The 22856-nt window shown below is 40.8% G+C and overlaps 2 protein-coding genes across 4 annotated transcripts; one reads left to right on the plus strand and one right to left on the minus strand.

Annotated features, from left to right (window-relative positions):
• Positions 1–1164: 1164 nt before the first annotated feature.
• On the plus strand, positions 1165–8357 carry LOC131232235 (transmembrane 9 superfamily member 2-like). Its single transcript, XM_058228440.1, has 8 exons — positions 1165–1594; positions 1747–1942; positions 3041–3081; positions 3201–3786; positions 4187–4324; positions 4403–4559; positions 5197–5681; positions 7849–8357. The coding sequence occupies exons 2-8, from the start codon at positions 1794–1796 to the stop codon at positions 8066–8068; spliced, it is 1776 nt and encodes a 591-aa protein (XP_058084423.1). The 5' UTR covers positions 1165–1594; positions 1747–1793; the 3' UTR covers positions 8069–8357.
• Positions 8358–15648: 7291 nt separating this feature from the next.
• Positions 15649–20942, minus strand: LOC131233166 (uncharacterized). Of its 3 annotated transcripts, none has more exons than XM_058229780.1 (8): positions 20634–20942; positions 20434–20542; positions 20157–20272; positions 19756–19875; positions 19523–19612; positions 18233–18279; positions 16704–16965; positions 15649–15821 (listed from the first exon to the last, which is right to left on the minus strand). In XM_058229780.1, the coding sequence occupies exons 1-8, from the start codon at positions 20889–20891 to the stop codon at positions 15669–15671; spliced, it is 1155 nt and encodes a 384-aa protein (XP_058085763.1). In that variant the 5' UTR covers positions 20892–20942; the 3' UTR covers positions 15649–15668. The 3 variants fall into 3 exon arrangements, with proteins under 3 accessions (XP_058085763.1, XP_058085761.1, XP_058085762.1); XM_058229778.1 differs by having other exon boundaries at positions 18233–18384; XM_058229779.1 differs by lacking the exon at positions 19523–19612 and having other exon boundaries at positions 18233–18384.
• Between the last annotated feature and the right edge of the window lie 1914 nt (positions 20943–22856).

Genomic DNA, 22856 nt, shown 5'->3' on the forward strand with positions numbered 1-22856 from the left:
AAAACTGAATTGGGCCCGCCTTGAATGTATGTGGACTATCCACGACGTTCATCCGTTTTTCCATTTACAGTAAGGGTTTCAGCCCAAAACGGTGGCATATCGAAATATCAAGTGGATCATACCACAGGAAACAGTGGTGCCATCGCAGTGCCGGGTTTTTCGTCTCGTTTTTCGAAAATGGAGCGACGGAAGGGAGGGAGAGGAAACGCAACAGCAGTGAAAGGAGGGGTAGTTTCGTCCTCAAATTCGCTGTCCGCACGTGCTAGTCTAAGTTGGTAACTGAAGTTTGTATTCCTTCATAAAATCCGCTAGATAAAAGGTTTCGTCTATAGCGGTCATTTTCTCTTTCTGATTCCTCGAGCTAGATAATGTAGTGGAAGTGCATTAATTTACCGAAAAGGAGAATTATATGGTACAAACGTTCCTATCACATACGATGGAACTCTCCATCCACCTTACACGTGTCACTTAAAAATGGTAGGTATTCCTCAGATCAAATTAATCTGAAATGGTGGATTTTAAATGGACGGTAATAGTAAGAATTATTTAACGGTTGAAATCAATGAGAAAAAGTGAAAGAAATAGATGGACAATATATAGTTTTCCTATTTGTCTAATTCTCAAAACATGTACAATCCAAGGTAGATCCAACTAAATGAACGGTTTCGATTGACTATATCTTTGCCACGGGTACGGTGGAAGATGCCTCTAGCGTGTCAACCACGAGAAAACAGGAACACACGCGTGAAACTAACATATTTTAAAGAGAGAAAACTTGGATAATCTGACGGAGCATGACACTTCATACACATTAACTAAAAAATTCCGTTCCGGAGACCACACATAACCAAAATCGAACAGATCAAACGGTGGACCCCACTTTTTCAGATAATGCTTACACAGAACTAATTCTCAAAATCTCTGAATGGTTGATATTTAATGGACGTTAAAATTAATAAAAGTTAATCAGAATTTATTTTATTTAATTAATATTAAATTTCTCTTATATACATCTCAATTCTCCATGGCTATTTGGATGGTTGGATTTTTGTTTCATGTCTTTCGCATTAAAATATGGATGGGTACTTGCGCATGAACCTGATACTCTTCAGAGTATCAAATTGTTTTTTTGAAGTACATCTTCATGGCTGGGATTTTCTTCTTTCCTTCGAAGAGCCTCTTCCTTTCTCGTCAGGTCTGCTAACCTTACTCCCCTCAAAACCCAAATCTCCTTTCTCAGAATCCCATCTTCTTGGTTTATTTCGTCTGGGTCTTCTTCAAAATCACCGGAAAAAACAGAAAAGATTACAGCTTCATAGATCTGGAACCTCGTTCATCTGCTTTTCTTCAAGTTCTTAATCTCCTCTTTCAAAAATCCCTTCTTTTGGGACTGTTTTCATACAAGGGTCTCTTGTAGGAAGACCAGAAAATATATGTTCTTTGTCAAATAGATCTCAGCTTCTTCTTCAGTACTCAGATCTGCGAAAACTCGTTTCTCAGAGTGCTGCTTATTTAAGTATTTCTATGTCAAGATTCCATATTTTGGGGATTTTTTGAAGTGGGTCTGTTGGATGTCGTAGGAAAACGAGAAAAGGTTTGTTCTTTGTTGAAAATATCTCAGCTATTTCTTTCATAACTCAGATCTACTAAAAACCCATTTCTTAGGTTGCTAGAAATTCAAGTTTTTGTCTTTCAAAATCCCATCTTTTGGGGATTTCTGAACTTGGGGTCTTTTGGAAATTGTAGGGAAATCTTGAAAGATTGAATCTCTGTTGGAAAGGTTTTAGCCCTTTATGATGGTGAAATTGGTGGGAGCTGTTTTGGTGGTCCTGTTCATCTTTTCTGGTTCGAAGGTTGAAGCAGATGGGTCAGATCACAAGTATAAGGAGAGAGATCCTGTCCCTTTGTATGCAAACAAAGTGGGTCCTTTTCACAATCCAAGGTAATTGATTTTTGTTTTTCCCCTTTTGGGTTTTCTGAAATTCATGTGGATCTGTACTTGTTTTGTTCTCTTTTCACAAGACTTGATTTTTCATGAATCTGGATTGTGTTGTTTAGATGGGGCAGATCTGTTTGATTTTTTGCTGATGAGATGAGTATTTTCCTTGTTGTTGTATGCTTTCTGGTGGTGAAAAAAGGGTTTGATTCTTCTTCTTCTTCTTTTTGGAAGTTTTTTCATCGTCTATTGCCGCTCTTCTTTCTTGAGGTGAATTAGTATAGTATTGGTTATGTGTAATTGGTATTTTCAGCGGAACCCTGCTAACCGCACTCTGCGGGTGCACTTCTCCCACACTCATGGCTTGCTTGTGTCAATGTGGCAAGGGTGTGCAAGATTCAGACTAGGCTGATTTTTGGATCATACCATGTACACCATAGATGCCACCTGATGAGCTTCTGGGTCTGGGACCACATTTTAAGGACATTGGTACATGTGAGCTACGAGTGTGGATGACACGGGTAAAAAAGGATATGGATGGTTAAAAAAATTGACCAGTGTTCCACATTCAATGTTCATGTGTAGCCCACCCAATAAATGGACTGTGCTGATTCTTCAACCATCGTTGCATCTTAGCAGTAGGGATATTCCGATGAGCAGCTTGGATTGCATGTTAAGCATATTGGCACATGTGAGCCTGTCCATTACTCATGTGGACAATATTTCCTCTAACAGTTCTGACTCCATTCTTGGACTCATATATTTGATTGTTATCAAGATTAGACTTTGGATGTAATCTGTTCATCTTAGGGATGCTTGTGAAATTAAATGTAAAAGGATCCCTTTTCCGTCTTTGTATGTAAATGCATTGTTTTAAACATCCATTATAACAAGAACAGTCACTCCACGTTGTTTTAAACATCCATTATAACAAGAACACCATTTAAATAATGTCTATTATATAATGAACGGCCATGATTTGCACATGATGTTTCTTAAATGCAATGGCATTACATTATGGAATATAATGTTTATCTGTTTCTCCGCGAATTTTCTTTCTTTCTCTGGGTCTTTTTGATAATAGGGTGTTCCATGAATTTGCAGTGAGACGTACCGATATTATGATCTCCCATTCTGTTCACCAGGTTTGATTCCACTAGCGTACTTTTTATGTATATAATAAAATTCCTATATTGTTGATTGGTTCTCATCTCCAATATCCATCTCACTATGTGGGTGCTCTCTGAATGTTTATCTGCCACAGACCATGTGAATGAGAAAAGGGAAGCTCTTGGGGAAGTTCTGAATGGCGATCGACTTGTTGATGCACCATACCAATTGAACTTTCAAATTGACAAACATTCTGAGACCCTTTGTAAGAGAAAACTGTCAAAAGAAGAGGTTGCAAAGCTTAGAGATGCTGTCGTGAAAGACTACTACTTCCAAATGTACTATGACGACTTGCCCTTTTGGGGATTCTTGGGGAAGGTTGAAAAGGAAAACAAGATGGACCCGAGCGAGTACAAGTATCTTCTCTTTAAGCATATTCACTTTGATATTCTTTACAACGATGATCGCGTCATAGAAATCAATGTTCAGACGGATCCAAATTTAGCAGTCGATATTACAGAGGACAAGGAAGTTGATGTGGAATTCTCATATTCGGTGAAGTGGAAAAAAACTGATATCCCTTTTGAGAAGCGGATGGAGAAATACTCGAAGTCTTCCTCGATGCCCCAGCACTTGGAGATCCATTGGTTCTCGATAATAAATTCATGTGTGACGGTCCTTCTTCTAACAGGGTTTCTTGCTACGATTCTTATGCGTGTGCTTAAGAATGACTTCATTAAGTAAGAATAATGGCATCCTATGTATTTTTTCCCCATGGTTTTGCTATAGCCATATGTTAATTCACAAAACACACAAACACACAGAGAGTGAGTGCGCAACTCCAAGGATCCCCACTGGAAGGATGGCTTAGATGTTCACCGCATGTCCACTGGATCAAGTCTTCAAGTCGGCCTGACCCAGCTGGACACGAGTTGAGGGATTAACCAACCTCTGTATATTAAATTTTAAACAAATTTTCAAATACCCAGCTGAATGGACCAGGTGGAGTCTCTGAGTCAGCCCAACCCAGGTTGACATTGAGTTGACTCAGTTTTTTTAGGTTTTAACCATCGAACTTTTTAATATAAGGTGCTTCCATAGATTTCCTGACCGACTTTTTTTTTTGGGTTATGCTAAAAGATATTCACATGATGAGGAGGCCGTTGATGACCAAGAGGAGACGGGGTGGAAGTACATTCATGGGGATGTCTTCCGATTCCCAAAGCACAAGTCCTTGTTTTCAGCTGTTCTTGGATCAGGAACTCAGCTTTTGGCTCTGTAAGTATTGCAGTATGATTTTTAGCTACTTCAACATGCTATAGATTGCCTAATATTTGTTGTCCGTGTGCTTACCAGTGCAATATTCATCTTCCTTCTTGCACTAGTTGGTGTGTTCTATCCGTACAATAGGGGAGCCCTTTTCACAGCTCTGGTTGTCATATATGCTCTTACATCCGGCATTGCAGGCTACACTGCAACCTCCTTCTATTTGCAGCTAGAAGGAACTAACTGGGTATGAGAGGTTACTTTGTTACGATGGTTTTTCTGTATGATGTCTGCTAATCCTGAACACATGTGGAGCCCAGCCCACGGTTAAAGGACTCAAAGACTTGGCAATTCGGACCGACTCATTTGGTTTCAAGTATAGTCGAGACTTGCCCAAGTTGGGGGTGAATTGGCTTGTTGTTCGGGTTGGAGGTGAATATGTCTAAGTCTTAAAACCATGGCCCAGCTCATTAACACAAGGCTATACGCCCTGATATGTAACAAATGTCTGATATCTGAGCAGTCATTGGGTGAGCCTCACCTTCTAGATGCCTTAGCTGAAAAATCAGCCTGGTCCAATCATCCGATGCACCATGGTTTGTGAAAGAAACAGACTGTTAAATTTCACCTGCCCGATTTTTTTAACCATCCATTCATTTCGTACACTGTGACCCATCTGATGAATGGATCGGCCTAATTTTGGCCCGGGCATATTACTGGTGGCAACCTCCTGGACTGTTCTGTACAACAGACGTGCCACCTTGGCACATGTGGCCATAAGTGAATTGGCTTGTCATCCACACAGGTATGGAATTAGCCAGCCTCTTTCTCCACTGTCACTCAACTACCCATACCGGTTTTGTTTCAAATTTCTTTCTTTGCAGGTGAGGAATCTGTTGCTAACGGGATGCTTGTTTTGCGGGCCTTTGTTCTTGACATTCTGCTTCCTGAACACTGTTGCTATCGCATACAGTGCCACAGCAGCCTTACCATTCGGCACTATCTTGGTGATTCTTCTCATATGGACGCTGGTAACTTCCCCATTACTTGTCTTGGGTGGTATTGCAGGTAAGAACAGCAAAGCTGAATTCCAAGCACCTGTTCGCACGACAAAGTATCCCAGAGAAATCCCTCCTTTGCCATGGTATAGAGGAACGATCCCTCAGATGGCAATGGCTGGGTTTCTGCCCTTCAGTGCCATCTACATAGAGCTGTACTACATATTCGCGAGTGTGTGGGGTCACAAAATTTACACCATCTATAGCATCCTGTTCATTGTTTTCATCATTCTCATCATTGTCACGGCATTCATCACGGTGGCGCTGACATACTTTCAGCTGGCGGTCGAGGACCATGAGTGGTGGTGGAGGTAAGCAATGCCTCTTTCTCTTAAAAAAGAAAAGAAAATTTTCAATCTTTATGTAATGAAGATCAACCTCCGTTTGGGTCAGGGATCCCGCAAAATAGGATCAAGCCTAATTCCAATTTCGATGGCCCCCAAATCTTCCATTTTAGATTTGCATAGCTAAAGTGACACTTCTTCAGCCTAATCACAATTTTCAGTAAGTTTATTTTTTCTGAAACTTCCAAAATTGTGAGCAAGCAGAAAAATGTGCCACTTTACCCAAGCGGATCTTACCTGGAGGGAATTAGGCTGACCATCCCTTACACACAGCACAATGACTTTCAGAATCACGGTATTCATCATTTCATGGATTTTTAAACCTTTTTGTGAATAAGTTATTGGTGGCCATGTTCTTTGGACATGATGGCTTGGAACGCAATACCCTGACATGTCCGCATAAGGTTAAAATATTATGATTTTTAGTTTAGGGTGCGTTTGGTTGCACAAAATATCATGAAATTTCATAATAGTTTGCACCAACTTAGACTGATTAATCGTGAAAATTCTTGATATTGGTGCAATCAAACGTGCCCTTAGAAAAGCATTGGATATAGAAAAAAATTAAAATATCGTGATGCACAGATATGCATTAAAACTGTAGGGGGGATTAAGAATTTCTTTTTGGATACTCAAGTCAGCATGTCTCCAATGTTCATGTCCAACTGCTGAGCATGACGACTTTTTGGGCGTTTGTCTGGATGCACTATGAAACACAGGTCTAATAAAGTGGAAATAGCCAAATTGTAATTTCCTTAGCATTCATATGGAGTATCAGGCCTCCGAATTGCAATTGCATTATTTCGAGCTGGAGTCTAAAGGAACATAAGTTCCAATTTGAGAGCTACTTGCCCATTACAATACTAAACATAGCTGATTTTATCATTTCTTCCATACTTACAAGTAGAGGTGGGCATTGAGTCGAGTCGGACCGGATTGGGTCCAACTCGACTCGATCTGATTTTTCAAGAACCTGACCCGAACTCGATCCGATCTGGGACTGAGTCCAGCAAGGCTGACTCAATCTGATCCGAATCCTTGCTGGCCTGACCCGAACCGAGTCCGACTCGGTCTGGGAAACCAAATCGAGTCAGATCGAGTTGAGTCTAGGGAGAGAGAGGGAGAGAAAGGAGGAGAGAAAGAAGGAGATGTGGGAAACCAGGAGAGAAAGAAGGAGAGGAAAGATGAGAGAAGGAGAGGAGGGGAAATCGGGAGGGAGAGGGAGAGAAAGGAGGAGAGATGGGTGGGTGCAGCGCCTCCTTCGGGTAGAGAAAGAGGGGTTAGGGTTTGTTCGGATTTTGGATCGGATCGGTCCGGATTGACCACGAGAACTCGATCCGATGTACGATCGGATCTGAGTGGTCCTACTTGATCCGCACCGACCCAGGCCTTCAGGTCGGATCCACCGGATTGGGTTGGATTCTGCCCAGCTCTACTTACAATGAATTTTTGCTACTCAATTCACTTGTGCATCCAAACACAGTCTGAATAATGTTCTCTTCTTCTTATTCTTCTTTTAACATGAGGATATGAGGAAGAAGTGGAAATTACAATGGAAACAAGATTGCTCATTCAAAAGAGGAAAACTTTGATACTATGGCAGAATGTGATGGATGATAAGCAGGCTCATTGAAATTACTTAAAAATTGCATGTGGCATGCAAGTAAGCCAAATTAAACTGGCCAAATTATGGTTTCTAGTTTAGACGCATCATGAAACACTTTCCCAAGAAAAAAAAAAGTAGCATGAACAAAAAAATTAAGCTTATATCATAATCTGTCTATAGGTTTGGTGGAGATTTATTGGACAGTTAAGAATGAAAATATCTAATGGTCTTATTTCAACAAAGAAATGTCCAGGAACCGGAGATCATGATTCTTCAAACAATCCGATTTTAGGACTGACTTAGCGATGGTGGGTTCCACAATTTTGCCAGTTTGAGTTAATTGGATCCCATGTGTGCAGTACAATTTCTAGGTGCCTGCATATCAAGTATCATGTTACTCCCCATTTAAAAATTCCTTTCTTGCATGTCATGGCTACCCATGGTTTGTGCCTCATCCTTGAAGATATGGTAAATGAAAGATATAGCCATTACTTTCTGTACCCTAAAAGCCCTTTACATTCTACACAGGTCTGTTCTCTGCGGAGGCTCCACTGGCGTATTCATCTTTGGATACTGTCTATACTACTATTATGCAAGGTCGGACATGTCGGGCTTCATGCAAACATCATTCTTCTTTGGTTACATGGCTTGCATCTGCTATGGATTCTTCCTCATGCTCGGGACTGTCGGTTTCCGTGCCTCCTTGCTGTTCGTGCGCCACATATACCGTTCGATCAAGTGCGAGTAGGTGGCCTGCTCGGCGCATGTCCCCATCAAGTGGTTGTCCACATTGCGCCTAGTCACATTGTAGTAGTGGTAGCAGTAGCCAATGCCCATCATTTTTGCAAACACCCCAAGGACTAGATTATGTCTACCTGGAATGTAATTCTGTTTGTCTTGCCACAGTAATTCCCCTTTTGTTCTTATGTGATGCAGATCAATGTCATGCGTATTTAGAGAAATGTATGGTGAAATTTTTAGTGGAATGTGGTTGCTGAATGAATATTGACAATAACAGTGCATGGTGCGTTTGGACAGCCCCTGAATTGCAATTCATCTAAATACTGTTTGCCCTAAATGGTATTTGAAAAGTAGCCAATGCCCATCATTTTTGCAAACACCCCAAGGACTAGATTATGTCTACCTGGAATGTAATTCTGTTTGTCTTGCCACAGTAATTCCTCTTTGTTCTTATGTGATGCAGATCAATGTCATGCGTATTTAGAGAAATGTATGGTGAAATTTTAAGTGGAATGTGGTTGCTGAATGAATATTGACAATAACAGTGCATGGTGGGTTTGGACAGCCCCTGAATTGCAATTCATCTAAATACTGTTTGCCCTAAATGGTATTTGAAAAGTAACATGTTTTTGGATGGCATAATACCATTTAGGAGGCTGTTTGGACATGCCTTCCAAAAGGGCGTTTGATGCCTAAGCTATTTTTAGCCAAACTCCCGTTTGTGTAGTGCATTTTGATGCACTTTTGCAATCCTTATCTGATTATCCAACCCTTGAAATAGGGATTAAAAAGCTTACTGAAAACCAATTTGTGTAAGCTGCATGAAAAGCCTTTGTCAGAATTGTGTCCAAATGAGCCGATACGGCTCTCAAAATGCTATTTGCTAGTTTCTATTCCGAGTAGAATGGTAAATTTGAAATAGCAATTTGGGTCTTGTGTTTGGATGTACCCCGATATTGTGGTAGATCGTAGTAGGCCTGTACAAGCAGTTTTGGACGGGGTGGCAATGGGTTGGGTCGACCCATGGGTCAACTGGCCTGAACCACATTTTGGGCAGGTTCTGGCCAAGCTAAATGAGAAGTGGGTTGGGCCAGATATGCTACCCATTAAAGTAAAAGGGTGGGAAGAGCTTGAGTTGAACCCTACCTCGCAGGCCCACCCATATGGGTTGCCAAAGGGTTGGACCAGATGTCCTGACTTTGACCATAGGGGAAACCCGAAACAAAATAAAGGAGAAAATTATAGATGATTTTTTAATTTTTAATTTTTAATTTTTATATATTATATATACGTATGATAGAGCTGGACATGAACCGAGATAGTATCTCGGTTTACTTGTTTGGCTAGGCTTGGCTAAGCTTGAGCCGGAAGTTAGGTTATGGCTGAGCTAAGCTGATTTTTTGGTCTTGAAAGAATTTTGAGCTGGGCTTGACCTAGCCCAAGTTCAACTTGACTCGGCTCGAAGCTTAGCTTGAACTTGACTCATTTCAGCTTAGCTCGAGTTATAACTTAATTATATAATATTATATAAAAAAGTGCTCGCTTGTATAAAAACTAAAAAGAAAAAGCTTGACTCGAAAGCTTGAACTCAAACTCGGCTAGAAAGCTCGAGCGCTCAAGCTTGAACTTGGCTCGTGCTGACCTGAGCTATTGATCGAATCAAGCCGAGTTGGCCAGTCTGGTTTGAGAATTTAGCTGAGCTGAACTCGAGCTGGGATTAGCCCTGACTTGGTTCACCTCATGTACACCTCTGCATATGCATCCACTTGGTAGGTTGTATATAGCCTTAGCTTCATATCCCATTCATAAACCTAAGTTAGGTCGTGGTGGGTTAGGTTGGTTGGTTGGGTTGGGTCAGGCTTGATGAATTTTAAGTGGGTCAGGTGGGGCCCGAAGGTAATTGGTTGTGGGTTAGGTTTGGGCGGGCTAGAAATCTTGACTCGTTTAATAAATGGGTCATGCTTAGGTGTGTGGGTCATGGGTCTGGTCTGAGCTAGAATTACTAGCCTTTCTAGTAAATGGGTCAGGTTTGGGGCTGACCCACTCTCTTATCAGGCTGGAGCAAGAAACTCGGTGTGACAGTCCAGCCCATTGGTAGCTTTACCAATTGAAATGACAATGTTTTCTGATACTACGACATCAGGGTTTCAGAACTCGACGATTGGGACTTGACTCATCACTGAGTTGGTGGGGACGAGTCACCCTTTATTTTCAATTCGTACCAAGGTTTCAAAGTATCGTCCGAAACCATTACCAATACGGCTGTATCAGCCCAAAACAGGTTGTATCTGTGGTGAACAATACGATACGTTGATTCGGATTGGTGATATCGAGCAGAATCGGGTCCAGTCAAGTCCGAGTCAACTCGGACGAGTTGCATGGGACTCTGTCCGTGTCTTGTAAGCTTGTGATTATTTTGTAACCGAGTCTGAAATCTTATGGTGTCTAATGAGAATAGAAGATGGGAGATTGTGCTTGCATTTTTATAAGCATAGGGGTCTTCTCTATATTAAAATGAAAATACATAAATTTTTACAAGTGGGACCCAAGGTGGAGTGATCCTGACCATTGGTCTGTTGGGCCCTCTCGTGGATGACCATGCCCAAAACACCCCCCAAAAGTCACATTTCCTTTCTAACAATGGAGAAGTGTCATTATCATGCATCTCACACTTAGAAATGGTATAGCTCCCTTCTGGTACAGGCGGCAAATGTGGGGTGCTGATCGGGACCGTTGATACAGTGGTCCACTACATGCGTTGGACAACTCAAACCATCTTTGGTGGTTTTTCTGGTTGAATGTGGACCATTTCTATTTTAATCTAGCCACTCCTTTTACAGGTCACTGATCAGATAGCTACTACAGTCCACCCCCTTGCTTTTGAGGGTGTTGCCCACCATATCAGCATTATCATTGCCACGTGTAACGTGAGAGGAACTGAAAGATGGTCATTAGAGGGGCATGATGATGATAGGGTGCAGGGAATCACTCTATTGCATTGCGATACCGAGGTTGACTCACTGTACACGCAGCCTGGACCTCAAATCAGAACCGTCCAAATAGTGGGACCCATTGCGAGATGGATCGTAACCCAAAATTTGTGAAACTATATCATATAATTGGCCGTTTGGTTGATGCCAAATGGACGGTAAACAAGCTCAACGTAGTAAATGGTCCAGACCTAAGAAATACAAATGTTCATTAATCAAAACAAGGTGTCCGCTAATCAATCCGATTTTAGAGATATGACCAATCTCATGTGGGTCCCGTTATTTGGGCAGTTAGGATTTGAGTTGCATCTCACATTTATACTAGTAAGGGCTTGCATCTACTTGTGGCATCAGGTCAAGCACAAGTAGGCAATTTCCAACGGTCTAATAAATGGTCCTGATTGCATCTACTTGTGGCATCAGGTCTATATGTGGGACCATGGCTTAGTAATCCAGACCGTTGATCTATGACCTATAAGGGCCTGAATTAAGACTGGAAGATCTGAGCCTTCAATCAGTTGTAAAAATGAAAAAAATAAAATAAAAATAAAACAAACAGTTGAGGAGCCGTCCTCTATTGGAAGGAATAGTTCGGTGATAGAAGGGTTTAAATGAACCAACCTGTGGCGGTGATGGGCCCACCATATTTAAGGGTTTGGATCACAGAAATATTTCTCCACGTAATGGAATCTTGCACGTCAGCATTCATTTTGCATGGTCAGTATTCTGCAAGTAATGGTGCTGCATGACAAGTGGCATGCAGCTGGCTGGCTGCATGTTATAATCTCTCAGAGACGGTTGAGGTGCTTGTCATGCAGCTGGCTGGCTGCATGTTATAATCTCTCGGAGACGGTTGAGGTGCCTGATGAGTGGGTCAACTCGTGATCTGGGATCGGCAGCAGCGCATGCATGGCCTGATCAATTTTCAGGTTGGGCTTCGTCTCGGACTTGAGGCCGGCCTGCCTGACTTTATGTGCGTGTTATATCCTATAAATATGACATTCCAATCCTCTTCTGGTTTCATTCCTCTGTGCATGTGTGGCCCACTTCATCAATGGATAGATTAGGAACATTTAGCGGGAAATAAGGATTTTATCAATTTTCAGGTGGGCTAAGTCGGGGCAGGCCCTGGCCCAACCAATGTTTTGGGTTCTGCCTTGCACCCGCACACCTGTGGACAGATCTTAGGCATTGAACTGGGCAGGGCCTAGCCTGGCACGGACCGAATCCGGGCCATTACCACACCATTGTGCTGTGGTTCCCTGTTCAATCATATTTATGGGAAGCTAAAATGGAAAAGATTAAAAAGAGAAAAATAAATAAATAAACCGAAAGGTAGGACAAATTTTCTGATCAAGCAGGGAAAAATGCACCTGAATCTGAGGTGCAAGGCATGGGGCCCACCAATTTACTGGACCCTCGTAATGCAATGAAGCAACCATCTTTCAATTGTAAAACCCAAAGCATTTGGAGCTCTACTCCAGCAATTGGGATTTTAACCAAAGTAGCTTCATGGTCATGCCAAATGCCCCCAAAAGCAAGCTTTTACAAAAGATGCGTTAGATGGGTCTTCGTCTTTTTTTTTTTTTAATAAAAAAAATTAATGGGGCGAAATTCCCTTGGAGCTTAGTGCTCATATAGACAACCTTCTTCCTCTATTATTTTTATTGGACTCTTCTTTTTTCCTTTTCAAACATGTCTTCCGGATACCCGCTTGGACTTTTCTTATTTCCTTTTCAAACATGTCTTCCGGAGACTCACCACCATCCCCTCCGACTGCATTTTCCGGCATATGGTCACCGCCATTAACTTCTCCAACATATGGACACCACTAACAATTTCTACAGCCCTTAAAAAGAGTGTTTTTTATACTCCAATGACCACATTTCTTAAAGAAGATAGGTGGAAGATACTTTCACTTTGATAGGTGGAAGACACTTTCACTTTGAAAGAATTTTTTTGTTTTATTTTTTTTGTAGAATAACATTACTGTAAAGATAGAAGTCACTTTTAGTTGTTGCTAGAGAGGGATGATTGTGGTTTTGGTCACGGAGAGAAGTGATTGTCAAGAGGGATTTGAGATGGAGAGGAATGGTTGTGATTATCATAAGAAAGACCATAAAAGAAATAGATTATGAATTTTATAATGTATTGCCTTAGAAGACAATGAACATATTAAGGGTTGAGATTGTCATGTATGGAGAGTCTAGGGTCACGGTTATCATGAATCAAGGGTTGAGGTTGTGGTTGTCATGTGTTAAGGGTCGAGGTTCCCATGCGTTAAAGATCTAGGTCGTGGTTGTCATGTGTTAAGGGTTTAAATTGTGGTTGTCATGTGTTAAGGGTCGAGGTTATCATATTTGGATTCAGGTTGTCAAGTGTTAAGGGATGTGGTGCCCACCATGGGATGTGTTGAATTCACTCTGTCAATTGGATTCAGAATTTAATTTAATGCAATGGGCCAAAGAATGAGTTACATCAAAAAATTCTATAGCCCCGAGAAGTTTTTAATAGCAAGTTTTCAATCTCATTGCTTTCTATGGTGTGGTCCACCTGAGCCTTTGATATGCCTCATTTTTGGGCTCATGCCCTAAAATAATCTTTAAAAATAGATGAATGGCGTGAATAAAATACATACATTACAATGGGCCCCACAGGACCATTTGCGTCTAGCTAGGTCCTATTATCCAATCTGCAATGTTGACGTGAATTTCCAGCAAAAGCCTTTTGCACGAAGTTAGTGTCATCGGAAGCTATGTTAGGCCCACCATGATGTTTGTGGAAAAATCCACTCCATCCATCCTTTTTGGAAGATTATGTTAAGACATAAGACCAAAATTAGATGGATTGAAACTCAAGTGAGCCACATGATAAGAAACTGTGGGATGGGATTCAAACCTTTTTGAGCTCCACCATGATGATTGTATGCAATCCAAACTGTTCATAATGTGAACCAAGTACTAATAAGGTCCTCACCATGGGGATGAACTGAAAGAATAAAAATATTAGCCTGATCCAGAGCTTTTACAACCCCAGGAATGTTTCAACCGTCGGCATATGATCTCCACTATTTTCTGGTGTGGCCCACTTGAGCATTGGATCTACCTTATTTTGGGCTTTTGTCATAAGATGATTCGGCAAAACATGTTCTCACAACTCACAAACACCATAGTGGGCCCCACAATGTTTACCCCATCCCAATTCCTCCCGCCGTCATGCCCTGACGAGTGCTGGGCTCAACAACAAATGCAGTTTCTCTTCAAAAATTTCAAAAGGCTCTCTTAAAGCTTAAGAAAGAATTTTTTTTATTTTTATTTTAGAAGAGATGTTTTTTTGGTGCATTTGGCTATACCACAAGGTCATTTTGGTCAAAATATCCTCAGTAATTTGAGGGGCTGTCTGGTGGCCTCACAAGTAACCCTCTCGACAATGGAATCCATCAGCAAGGGCCTTCTCATGTCTAGGTGCTACGAAATCGCTGCAAATGCATTCCTGTAGGGATTCCTTTGACATAAATAGCCATTTGTTTTTTTAATAAAGGCAAGCCCTGTCCTAAATTCTTCTCTTTCCAGTACCCAAGCACACTTTCTAAATTCCTTAGAATGGGTTTCTAGTGGCAAGTACCCAAACACTAAAGAGAGAAATCTGTTTACCAAAAACACTCATCCTATGATTCCAATTTCAAAACGACCACCCTATACTAGTTTACATAAGTTGGTGGGGGTATGCATGCACTAGAGCCAGCATTGTTGTATCAAACAATCCATTATGCGTGGCCACACGGCAATGCACATTTGAACCATCTATTACACAATGCTCAATTGACAGAAAATAACTGTTCTTTTTCCTTTTTCTGTTTTTTGTGGGACTCACCAATGATTACATGCGAAACTCATCTTTCTGTAACACACCATATTGATCTTGTTGGGACCTGCCATGGGACGGGCTATACTCTAGTGTCTTCTCGCGTGCGATATCCTAGACACAGACAGATGAAAATGGACAATCAAAGGTTGGCCCCACATGATGGATGCTGGATGTGAGGGGTACCAAACGAATTTGGAGGGATAATTACTTGTGATGTTGGAAACCAAACCTGCTTTTTTTACTTTTTGGTTGATAAGTATGGTTTTTTTTAATTTTTTGTTAGCTTGTTAGTACACCCACTGTCAGTTCACACATCACTGTTAGCCACCCCCACTAGGGAATCGATACCAAGACCTCAGTGTTGAAATGAGGTATCTTTCTACCAAGTATGTTGGTTACCAAAAATACTTAGTAGAAACCAAGATAAACTACAGTAGCTTTTCTAAAGTAACTTGCAATCCAAATGCCCCCTAAATGTCCACATCACATGGGGCAAAATCGGGCAGCTACAATCATTTGTTGGGCAGAGACTTTGTGGGTATCTCCCATCCAGTCCACACAGTGACAAATGGTGAATGCGCTGCGCTAGAACCCGACGTCAATGTAGCGACCCTCACCTGCTTACTCTCAAGGAAAAATGCTTGATGGTAGATGAAACAGAATTTAAATACTCCACATTTCAACTATGTGATTGTTGGCATATTTGGCCCAAGAGAGTGGTGAGTTAGGGTTTAAAAAAAAAAGATAATGCTACCTCCTAAATAGTCCTGAACTTTGAAGTGTTCTACTATATTCAGCAATGACTGGAGATCTCTTTACCAGCTCCCAAATCCGAGCCGAGTTCCGTAACCAGTCACGTTCTGACACTGTCTTTGCAAATGGCTGGCAATTCATTGACAATATCTAAAATTGACAAAAAAGAATTTCGTCAATTAAAAAAAGCAGCTATTCTTTGTTGATGCAGCTAAACATGTGCTAAAAGAATAACCAAAAGCAGAAGCAAAAGATACAATTACTATCCTAATAACTGCATTGATGCAAAGTCAGGACAGTTACAGTGTGCTGTTTATTGAGAAATGCTCAAGATATGCAACAGTTAGATCTTTTCATATCGCTTTATCCAACATTCACAGAATTCTAATCCTAAAACTCCAATGAGTTACATGATCCTCACCTGGGGATATGTACAATATGCAACCATAGGATATGCACTATATACTTGGGTTTTCAGTTTGTAGGAGTCATGTCCGATGGTTCAGTGATCCAAACCATTGGTCTGTCAGGATCCATGGATGGATCTTGCCCGAAAATCTCCCAGTTTGGAAAACCCTTTGCAGCAATATTGGGTTTTTTGATCAATTGAATGTCAACCCTTATTGAATATTTTTTCTTACAAATCTATTTGCAGGCAACAATTTCTAACATTAGGATTGTCCTGTCAAGGAAACTCTAGGTGTGTGGTCCATCCATGGCGTGACATAACAGACCCATAAACTGGGCTGCTGAACCATGGGCTCCAATTGTTAAAAATGAAAACTAACGTATAATGTGCACATCCTCAAGCCAAGATCACATTATTCCAGTTTGATTAGTTTTTCTAATAAGCAATAAAAAGAATCTCGCAACGATGCAAAAACAACCAGAAAATCACAGGTAATTTACCAATTCCATAACTGGAGGACTTCGACATCTATAAAAAGAAATCATCCTTTTTTTCTTTCCTTCTTGGATGAATTAAAATTCTATTCAAGAAACCAATCAGTTAAGAAGGGCTGAAACAAATACCTGATTACGGAGTTGTTCCAACATGGAAATATAGCTACCATACTGAGCTCTCTGAGAGTCGTCTTCGCTTTTATTTGGGAGCACAAACAATTTCGGTCCCTCTGAACCCAAATCATCAGTCCTTGTATCAGAACCAGAAGAATCACTATGTTTTCTCATCGTGTTTTGAAATTTTACTCCAAATGAAGAAGAGCTGAAATACTGTGACAGTGCCTGTCTCAACTGAGTAATACTGCGAGGGGAGAGGTATTGATCTCGCAATCTGTACATAAAAGCACATAATATGAGAAAATATGAACAATCTGACCTCTTAAGCTCTCTTCCCTCTTTTCTTAGTTCAACAAAGCTATTATTGGAAAATTGGAACGTTAATGCCACTAGAGCTCGGACTAAAGGGTTCAAATAAAGCAGCCCATGCATCATGGAAGTTGGGTTGTGTTGGCAGGTTGATAGTGCAGGTCCTATCAAGTCGATAAAATAAGTAGATAGTTACCTTGAACTTGTGTACAGAGTTAAAAAGGATTTGTTCAAAGTCATAAAATCAAGTTTTCTCAGAGCATTGCACCCAGCTAATTTTACATGCTGACTCATCAATGATCATGTGTTTCTGTTAAACCGTGTCCAACTTCCAGACTCACCCTGAGTCGCCATCATCATCATCTAAGCCACATCCCACTTAACTGGGGTTGGCAGACATGAATCCTGTTCCGCCAAACACCTTGTATATTGTGTTTATTAATCAAACTGCTGTGGTAGTAAGTTGAAAAATGAAAATAAATTTAGCACCATACTTGTACTGTCACAACAAAATATTAGAGTAACATAACAAAGTGTTAATTAGTTTTCAATATGGTGTTGCTTTCTACTCAAGTGCATGTTTTGGATTGAGGGTTAAACAAAGAAAAACACAGGAAAGCAAACATTTTTCCTTAGATGTGACATTTCCTCTGTTTGAGAAACATAAAAGGAGAAGGAAAACTATTTCCTTTTACTTGAGCAAAAAGAGTAAGAAACTTTTTTTTTCTTCCAAAAAGTCAATTGGTGAGAAAAGAGGTTTCCCCCTTATGTGACATTTTAAATAGCAAAATTGGAGGGGCAAGGGGTTATCCTTTCAAAACTGCAACCTAAACACTAGAAAATGCAAAGGAAAAGCATTTTCCAAGATTTTTCTGTGACAAAATGAACTAGTACAAATAGTTTCCTTCCCCTTGCGCTGATGTCAGTTTACCATCCACTTACATCACACTTTTACTTTCCCTTTCCTTCCCTAGTTTACCCCCAATCCATACATACCCCCAAAAGATCCTTGTTCATCAGTATTAGTATTCTTTGACAAATCAAAATGCCTTGTTGCTAGTGGGTCACCAAGTGAAACATCTTGTAAGAAGTGCAAATGAAATAAAACCTCATCCTTCAAATGATCACGTTCTTCCAAAAGAAGATCATATGTACAGAGTATTCTCTTCATATCACAAATTCTAAAGGCAGGCATGGTAGCTCAAATCATAACACAGACACATGATACTCACTTTGTATGTATGAAGAGAGGGGAAGCTAAAAACTCTTCAGCAGGCTCCTGCAAGATATCTTTATTTTCCTTGTCCTGCCCTGGATTGGAACCATGAGAATGGGACGCTGTTAACAGAGAAGGATCTGGTATGCCATGCTTCAATAAGTCAACCTGCAGAGACATAATAGCACATCAACTGTACTCAACCATACTGATGTATCAGTAATTCACCATCCTAAATTAGTAAGGCACTGGCCTGCGAAGTAGCCCAAGAGAGCAGCCAGCCTAGATCACAGAGAGGGACAAATGCATGTAAAGGATGCATGTTTTAGCAGAAGAAATAGACGGGCACAAAGGAAAGCTTCTTGGTCAGATACGTGCTTGACCAGCTAACTTAACTGGATTTCTCTTCAAAAGAAAAGAAAAACTATCACACAGAGCTATCTTAGAAAAAACAAACAAGTGTTGCAACATTGCACCATACACTCGAAATAGGGATCAAAAGAAGAAGACACATTTTCAGGTTTCTCATCAGCCAGGGATAAACCTAGTTTCAGCTAATCTACCCATGATTTTTGTGGGGGTAACATTTAGCACATTCTACTGCATGAACTCCATGCAATGACTTAAAACCATGATCAAGTTTTTGTTACGGCTGATTGTATAGGTGTTCCATATACCTGCCATAATTATTGTATGGCTCCAACAGTCCATTTGCATTATAGGCTATCACAGGCTTTTATAGGGATGGGAGTCATCCAATCAGGTGACTTAAGCACACCCCTGGGTGGTTTCACATGGTTATTGGCTGTGGTGGTTTCATGATGTTAGAATGGTCTTACCAAAACAAGGATTCAGAAATGCTCAAAACTTGAAGTCAATCTCAAACTACAATATGTTTTCCAGCTTTGGCTCTTGCCAAGTCAACTTCCTAATTTTATTTAAAAAGGAAAACTTGTTCAGAACTGATACTGAGCTACCATCCAAACTGAGTTGACTCAGCAACTAAATCCAGATCTGGTATGAATAATGACTGCTAAGAGTGACAAACCAGTCACGATGAAAATATGGTTCAGAAAAAACATCTCATGGCCACCACACTACTGGCTGATATTTTATGGAAAGATAGATTATCACAGCTTGCAAATTGTGGTTTCTAAAAGCTTCAGTACAGTGGTCTCCAGATTAATGGGCATCATAAATTTTCTGTGTGCTCATGCACAAATACTAGTTTGCTTCATCAAAAAGCATGTTACTGACAAATGGACAAATGACATTTAACAATAGAATCCCAAGATGGAAGGCATACCGTCAGCATCAGATGCCACATATTAATATCATGAACTCCCTCTGATACCACCAGTAAAACATGACTAATGGATACCAGGAAAACACCAAGCTAGAACGGTTCCTTGCACCACCACAAAAAGGATAGCGCCAGATCAGAGGTGCTCAAACAATTTTAAAAACTGTCATCGTGTAAGCAGTGTGCGAATCTTTAAAAACAGAATTGTAATGCGATTCTTTTTTCTTTACAATTACCTGAATACCCATCAATTCATGAGCCAGGTCAGCTGACAGGGATTCACCATTTAATACAGAAACTGAAGAAGAGCCATCAGGTCTAATCATCTCAGCTAGAATAGAAGGGCTGAATAAAGGCTGCATGTCATGAAGAATTTTCTTGTCATATGAAAATGAAAAACATTAGTAAAATAACAGCCTGGAAAGTAAGGACTAGATGAGCAGAAGCAAAACACTTCTAGAAACATGGAATTAAAAGAAAATGTAATGGTGCAAACTTTTGAAGAGAGATTCTGAGGTAGAAAGAAAAATATTATTCAAGTTAAAATACTTCAAAATACATGAAGAAGAATCTAAGTCTAGATTTAATCAATCAAAAGCGGGGGAAATGCAATAACAAAAAGGTTAGTAAGAGGAACCTGGGTATCAAGAAGAATCAGCCTTTCAGCAGAAATCCTAAGTTCAATTCCCGTTGTACAATGCCTAGCCAATGCTCGTGTTTCTTCCGACTGCATTGTAAAAGGTGGGAGCATTCCTGCAAGCCAGAATAGCTCAAACTTATCTCTAATCAAACCTAAGAACTCAAATCTCTAATCACTAGTTTAAAATAACATCAGCATAGCCCTAACCATCAATTAGTCCAAAAAAAAGGAACTGCATTTGAGTAGAAAACAGGGAAGTTTTCAGAGGATTTACCGGGAGAGCTCTCATTGAATCCATAAAGCTCGTTTAGTATCGTCGATTTGCCAACACTGGTCGGACCAATGATGCTGATGACCGTGAAATCGGTATTTTCGGTCAGGAACTGCAAAATTGAAATGGAAGAGAGGGAAATAGGAGATTTTAGTTTTTTTAGGGTTTTGGGGGGTTCTAGGGTTTGGCGGAAGGAAGCTTACAGGGAGGATCCGATCGGTGTGGAAATCCCAAGAATCGGAGAGGAGATTGAGGGATCCGACGGGCGGGAGACGGGACCGAAGAACTACCGATTCGTCTTCGCCGCCGCCGCTTCGAGAGAATTTGGCGACGGTGGACCCCACGGGGCCGGATCCGGGCTTTGCTAGGAGGATCTTCGGAGGAGGAGGTGGTGGTGGTCCTGATCCGGCGGCGGCCGCAGATGATGATGACGACGACGACGATGATGTAGCTGCCGCCATGAATGGCGATGCACTGCTGTCTGTCCGCGCTGGATTTCCAGCGAAGGCGATTTCTCGCGGGAGGGGAGCAGTTTAACTAATATCGCCGAGAAAATATCACGGTATTAACTTAAAATACGTAAGATCCACGAGGAATTTGTTAGTAAATATACGTAATTCGAATCTACCATATATCAATCTATGTTAAATGGAGCGTTCGGCGGGTAAAAGAACGACATCCTGGGATTAATTTGGGAATTAAATGTAGCTGAGATGAGCATAGAAGTTTACTCAGTGCGCGAGTAAACTCTGTGGGGCCCACCATGATGTATGTGTATTATCCATTCCGTCCATCCGTTTTATCAGCTCATTTTATGATATGATCTAAAAATTGAAGCATATTCAAAGCTTAAGTGGATCACACCACAGGAAACAGTAGAGATAGTGAGGTTCACCGCTGAAACCTTCCTAGGCTCACAGTGATGTTTATTTATTATCTAACATGTTCGGAAGGTCAGATAGACATGGTAAATGTAAAACATAAATATTTTCTTTATCCAAAATATCTGTCACCCTTAAAGAGTTTTTTACCTTAAAGCGTTCAATTCTCACCGTTTTCTATAGTGTAGTCCACTGGAGCTTTGGATATGCTTTAAGTTTGAGCTCATGCTCTAAGCCGGATAAAACGGATGGACGAGAAAGATGGGATCGAGAAGCAATTAACGGCACACAAGCAATTAAAGAATTAGTTGACACTCGTTGCATGTGGTGCAAGATACGCAGGCACTGAGAATGACATACATGACACACATTTACTCAGATTCAAGTGGAAACGGATTGGCTACTCCCCCTGGCCCAGCCCCGTGGCTGATGGTCGGTGCTCTGTGGGCCCCACCATGATGTATATGTTTCATGCATTCCTTTATCGATTTTTAAAGATCATTTCATAACTTGATCCCAAAAATAAGAGGTATATAAATCTCAGGTGCATCACAGCACATGAAAGCAATTGTGATTGGATATCCATCATTGAAATCCTCCTGAGGCCATTGTACTGTTTATTTGACATCAAATATGTTGATTAGGTCATAAAGGCTCAAATGAATTGAAAAAAAATAAAATCAGCTTGATCCAAAACTTTTATGGCCCCAAAATGTTTTTTAATGGTGGACGCTCATTCAACACTGTTTCCTGTAATGTGGTCCAATTAAGATGGGATATACCTCATTTTTGGTCTCGTACCTTAAAATGAACTGTAAAAATAGATGGACGGCATGGATGAAACAAATACATCATGTTGGGGCCCATGGAGCACCGATACCAGCCATTGGCTGGTGTCAGGGGGAGTAGCCAATCCGTTTCCTAGCTAAGTTGTGGAAAACCCACTTTCGTCAAGTCCCTTGTAACTTCCTGCGTATCATCAGTCGCACCCTGCCAGCGCATCTAAGTTTTTCTCTTCGGCTATTTCTGTTGATTCATCAGGTGTGCCACACATGTACATTGATCATAACCCATTGGCCATCTTTATTTTCTAGCTATTTGATTACTCGTTTAGACTATTTGTTCCCCCATTTGACGGGTGCACCAGCCTGATTTTGAGTCCGGGCATTTCACACTGAGCCCCATTTGCTAAGTGGCTGGATATCCCCTGTGCTCATGCTGTAGTTTTGCTTTTTAGTTAAGACCACTATTTTAAAGGATTGCACAGAGTGATGCTGCCAATTCAATCAAACAAGGTCACAACGGTGAAAGATGGTCCAATTGTTTTTCATGTGTTAGTGAGATGTGTGGGCATGGAGTTTACTATACTCAAGATTTGATTGAATCGCTAGTGTTTCCCTTGTGGAGATGAGTAGATTAAAGACTGGACACAGATCTAATCATCTTTTCAACCATTGATTCATGCTTCGTTTAGGTGATTTGTAAAAGGGCAGGGGTTAACCCTTCATAATGAGTTCTTTTTACTCTAGGATAGTAGATCGTGAG

This window comes from Magnolia sinica, chromosome 18 (genome assembly GCF_029962835.1).
Source record: "Magnolia sinica isolate HGM2019 chromosome 18, MsV1, whole genome shotgun sequence".
NCBI lineage: Eukaryota > Viridiplantae > Streptophyta > Magnoliopsida > Magnoliales > Magnoliaceae > Magnolia > Magnolia sinica.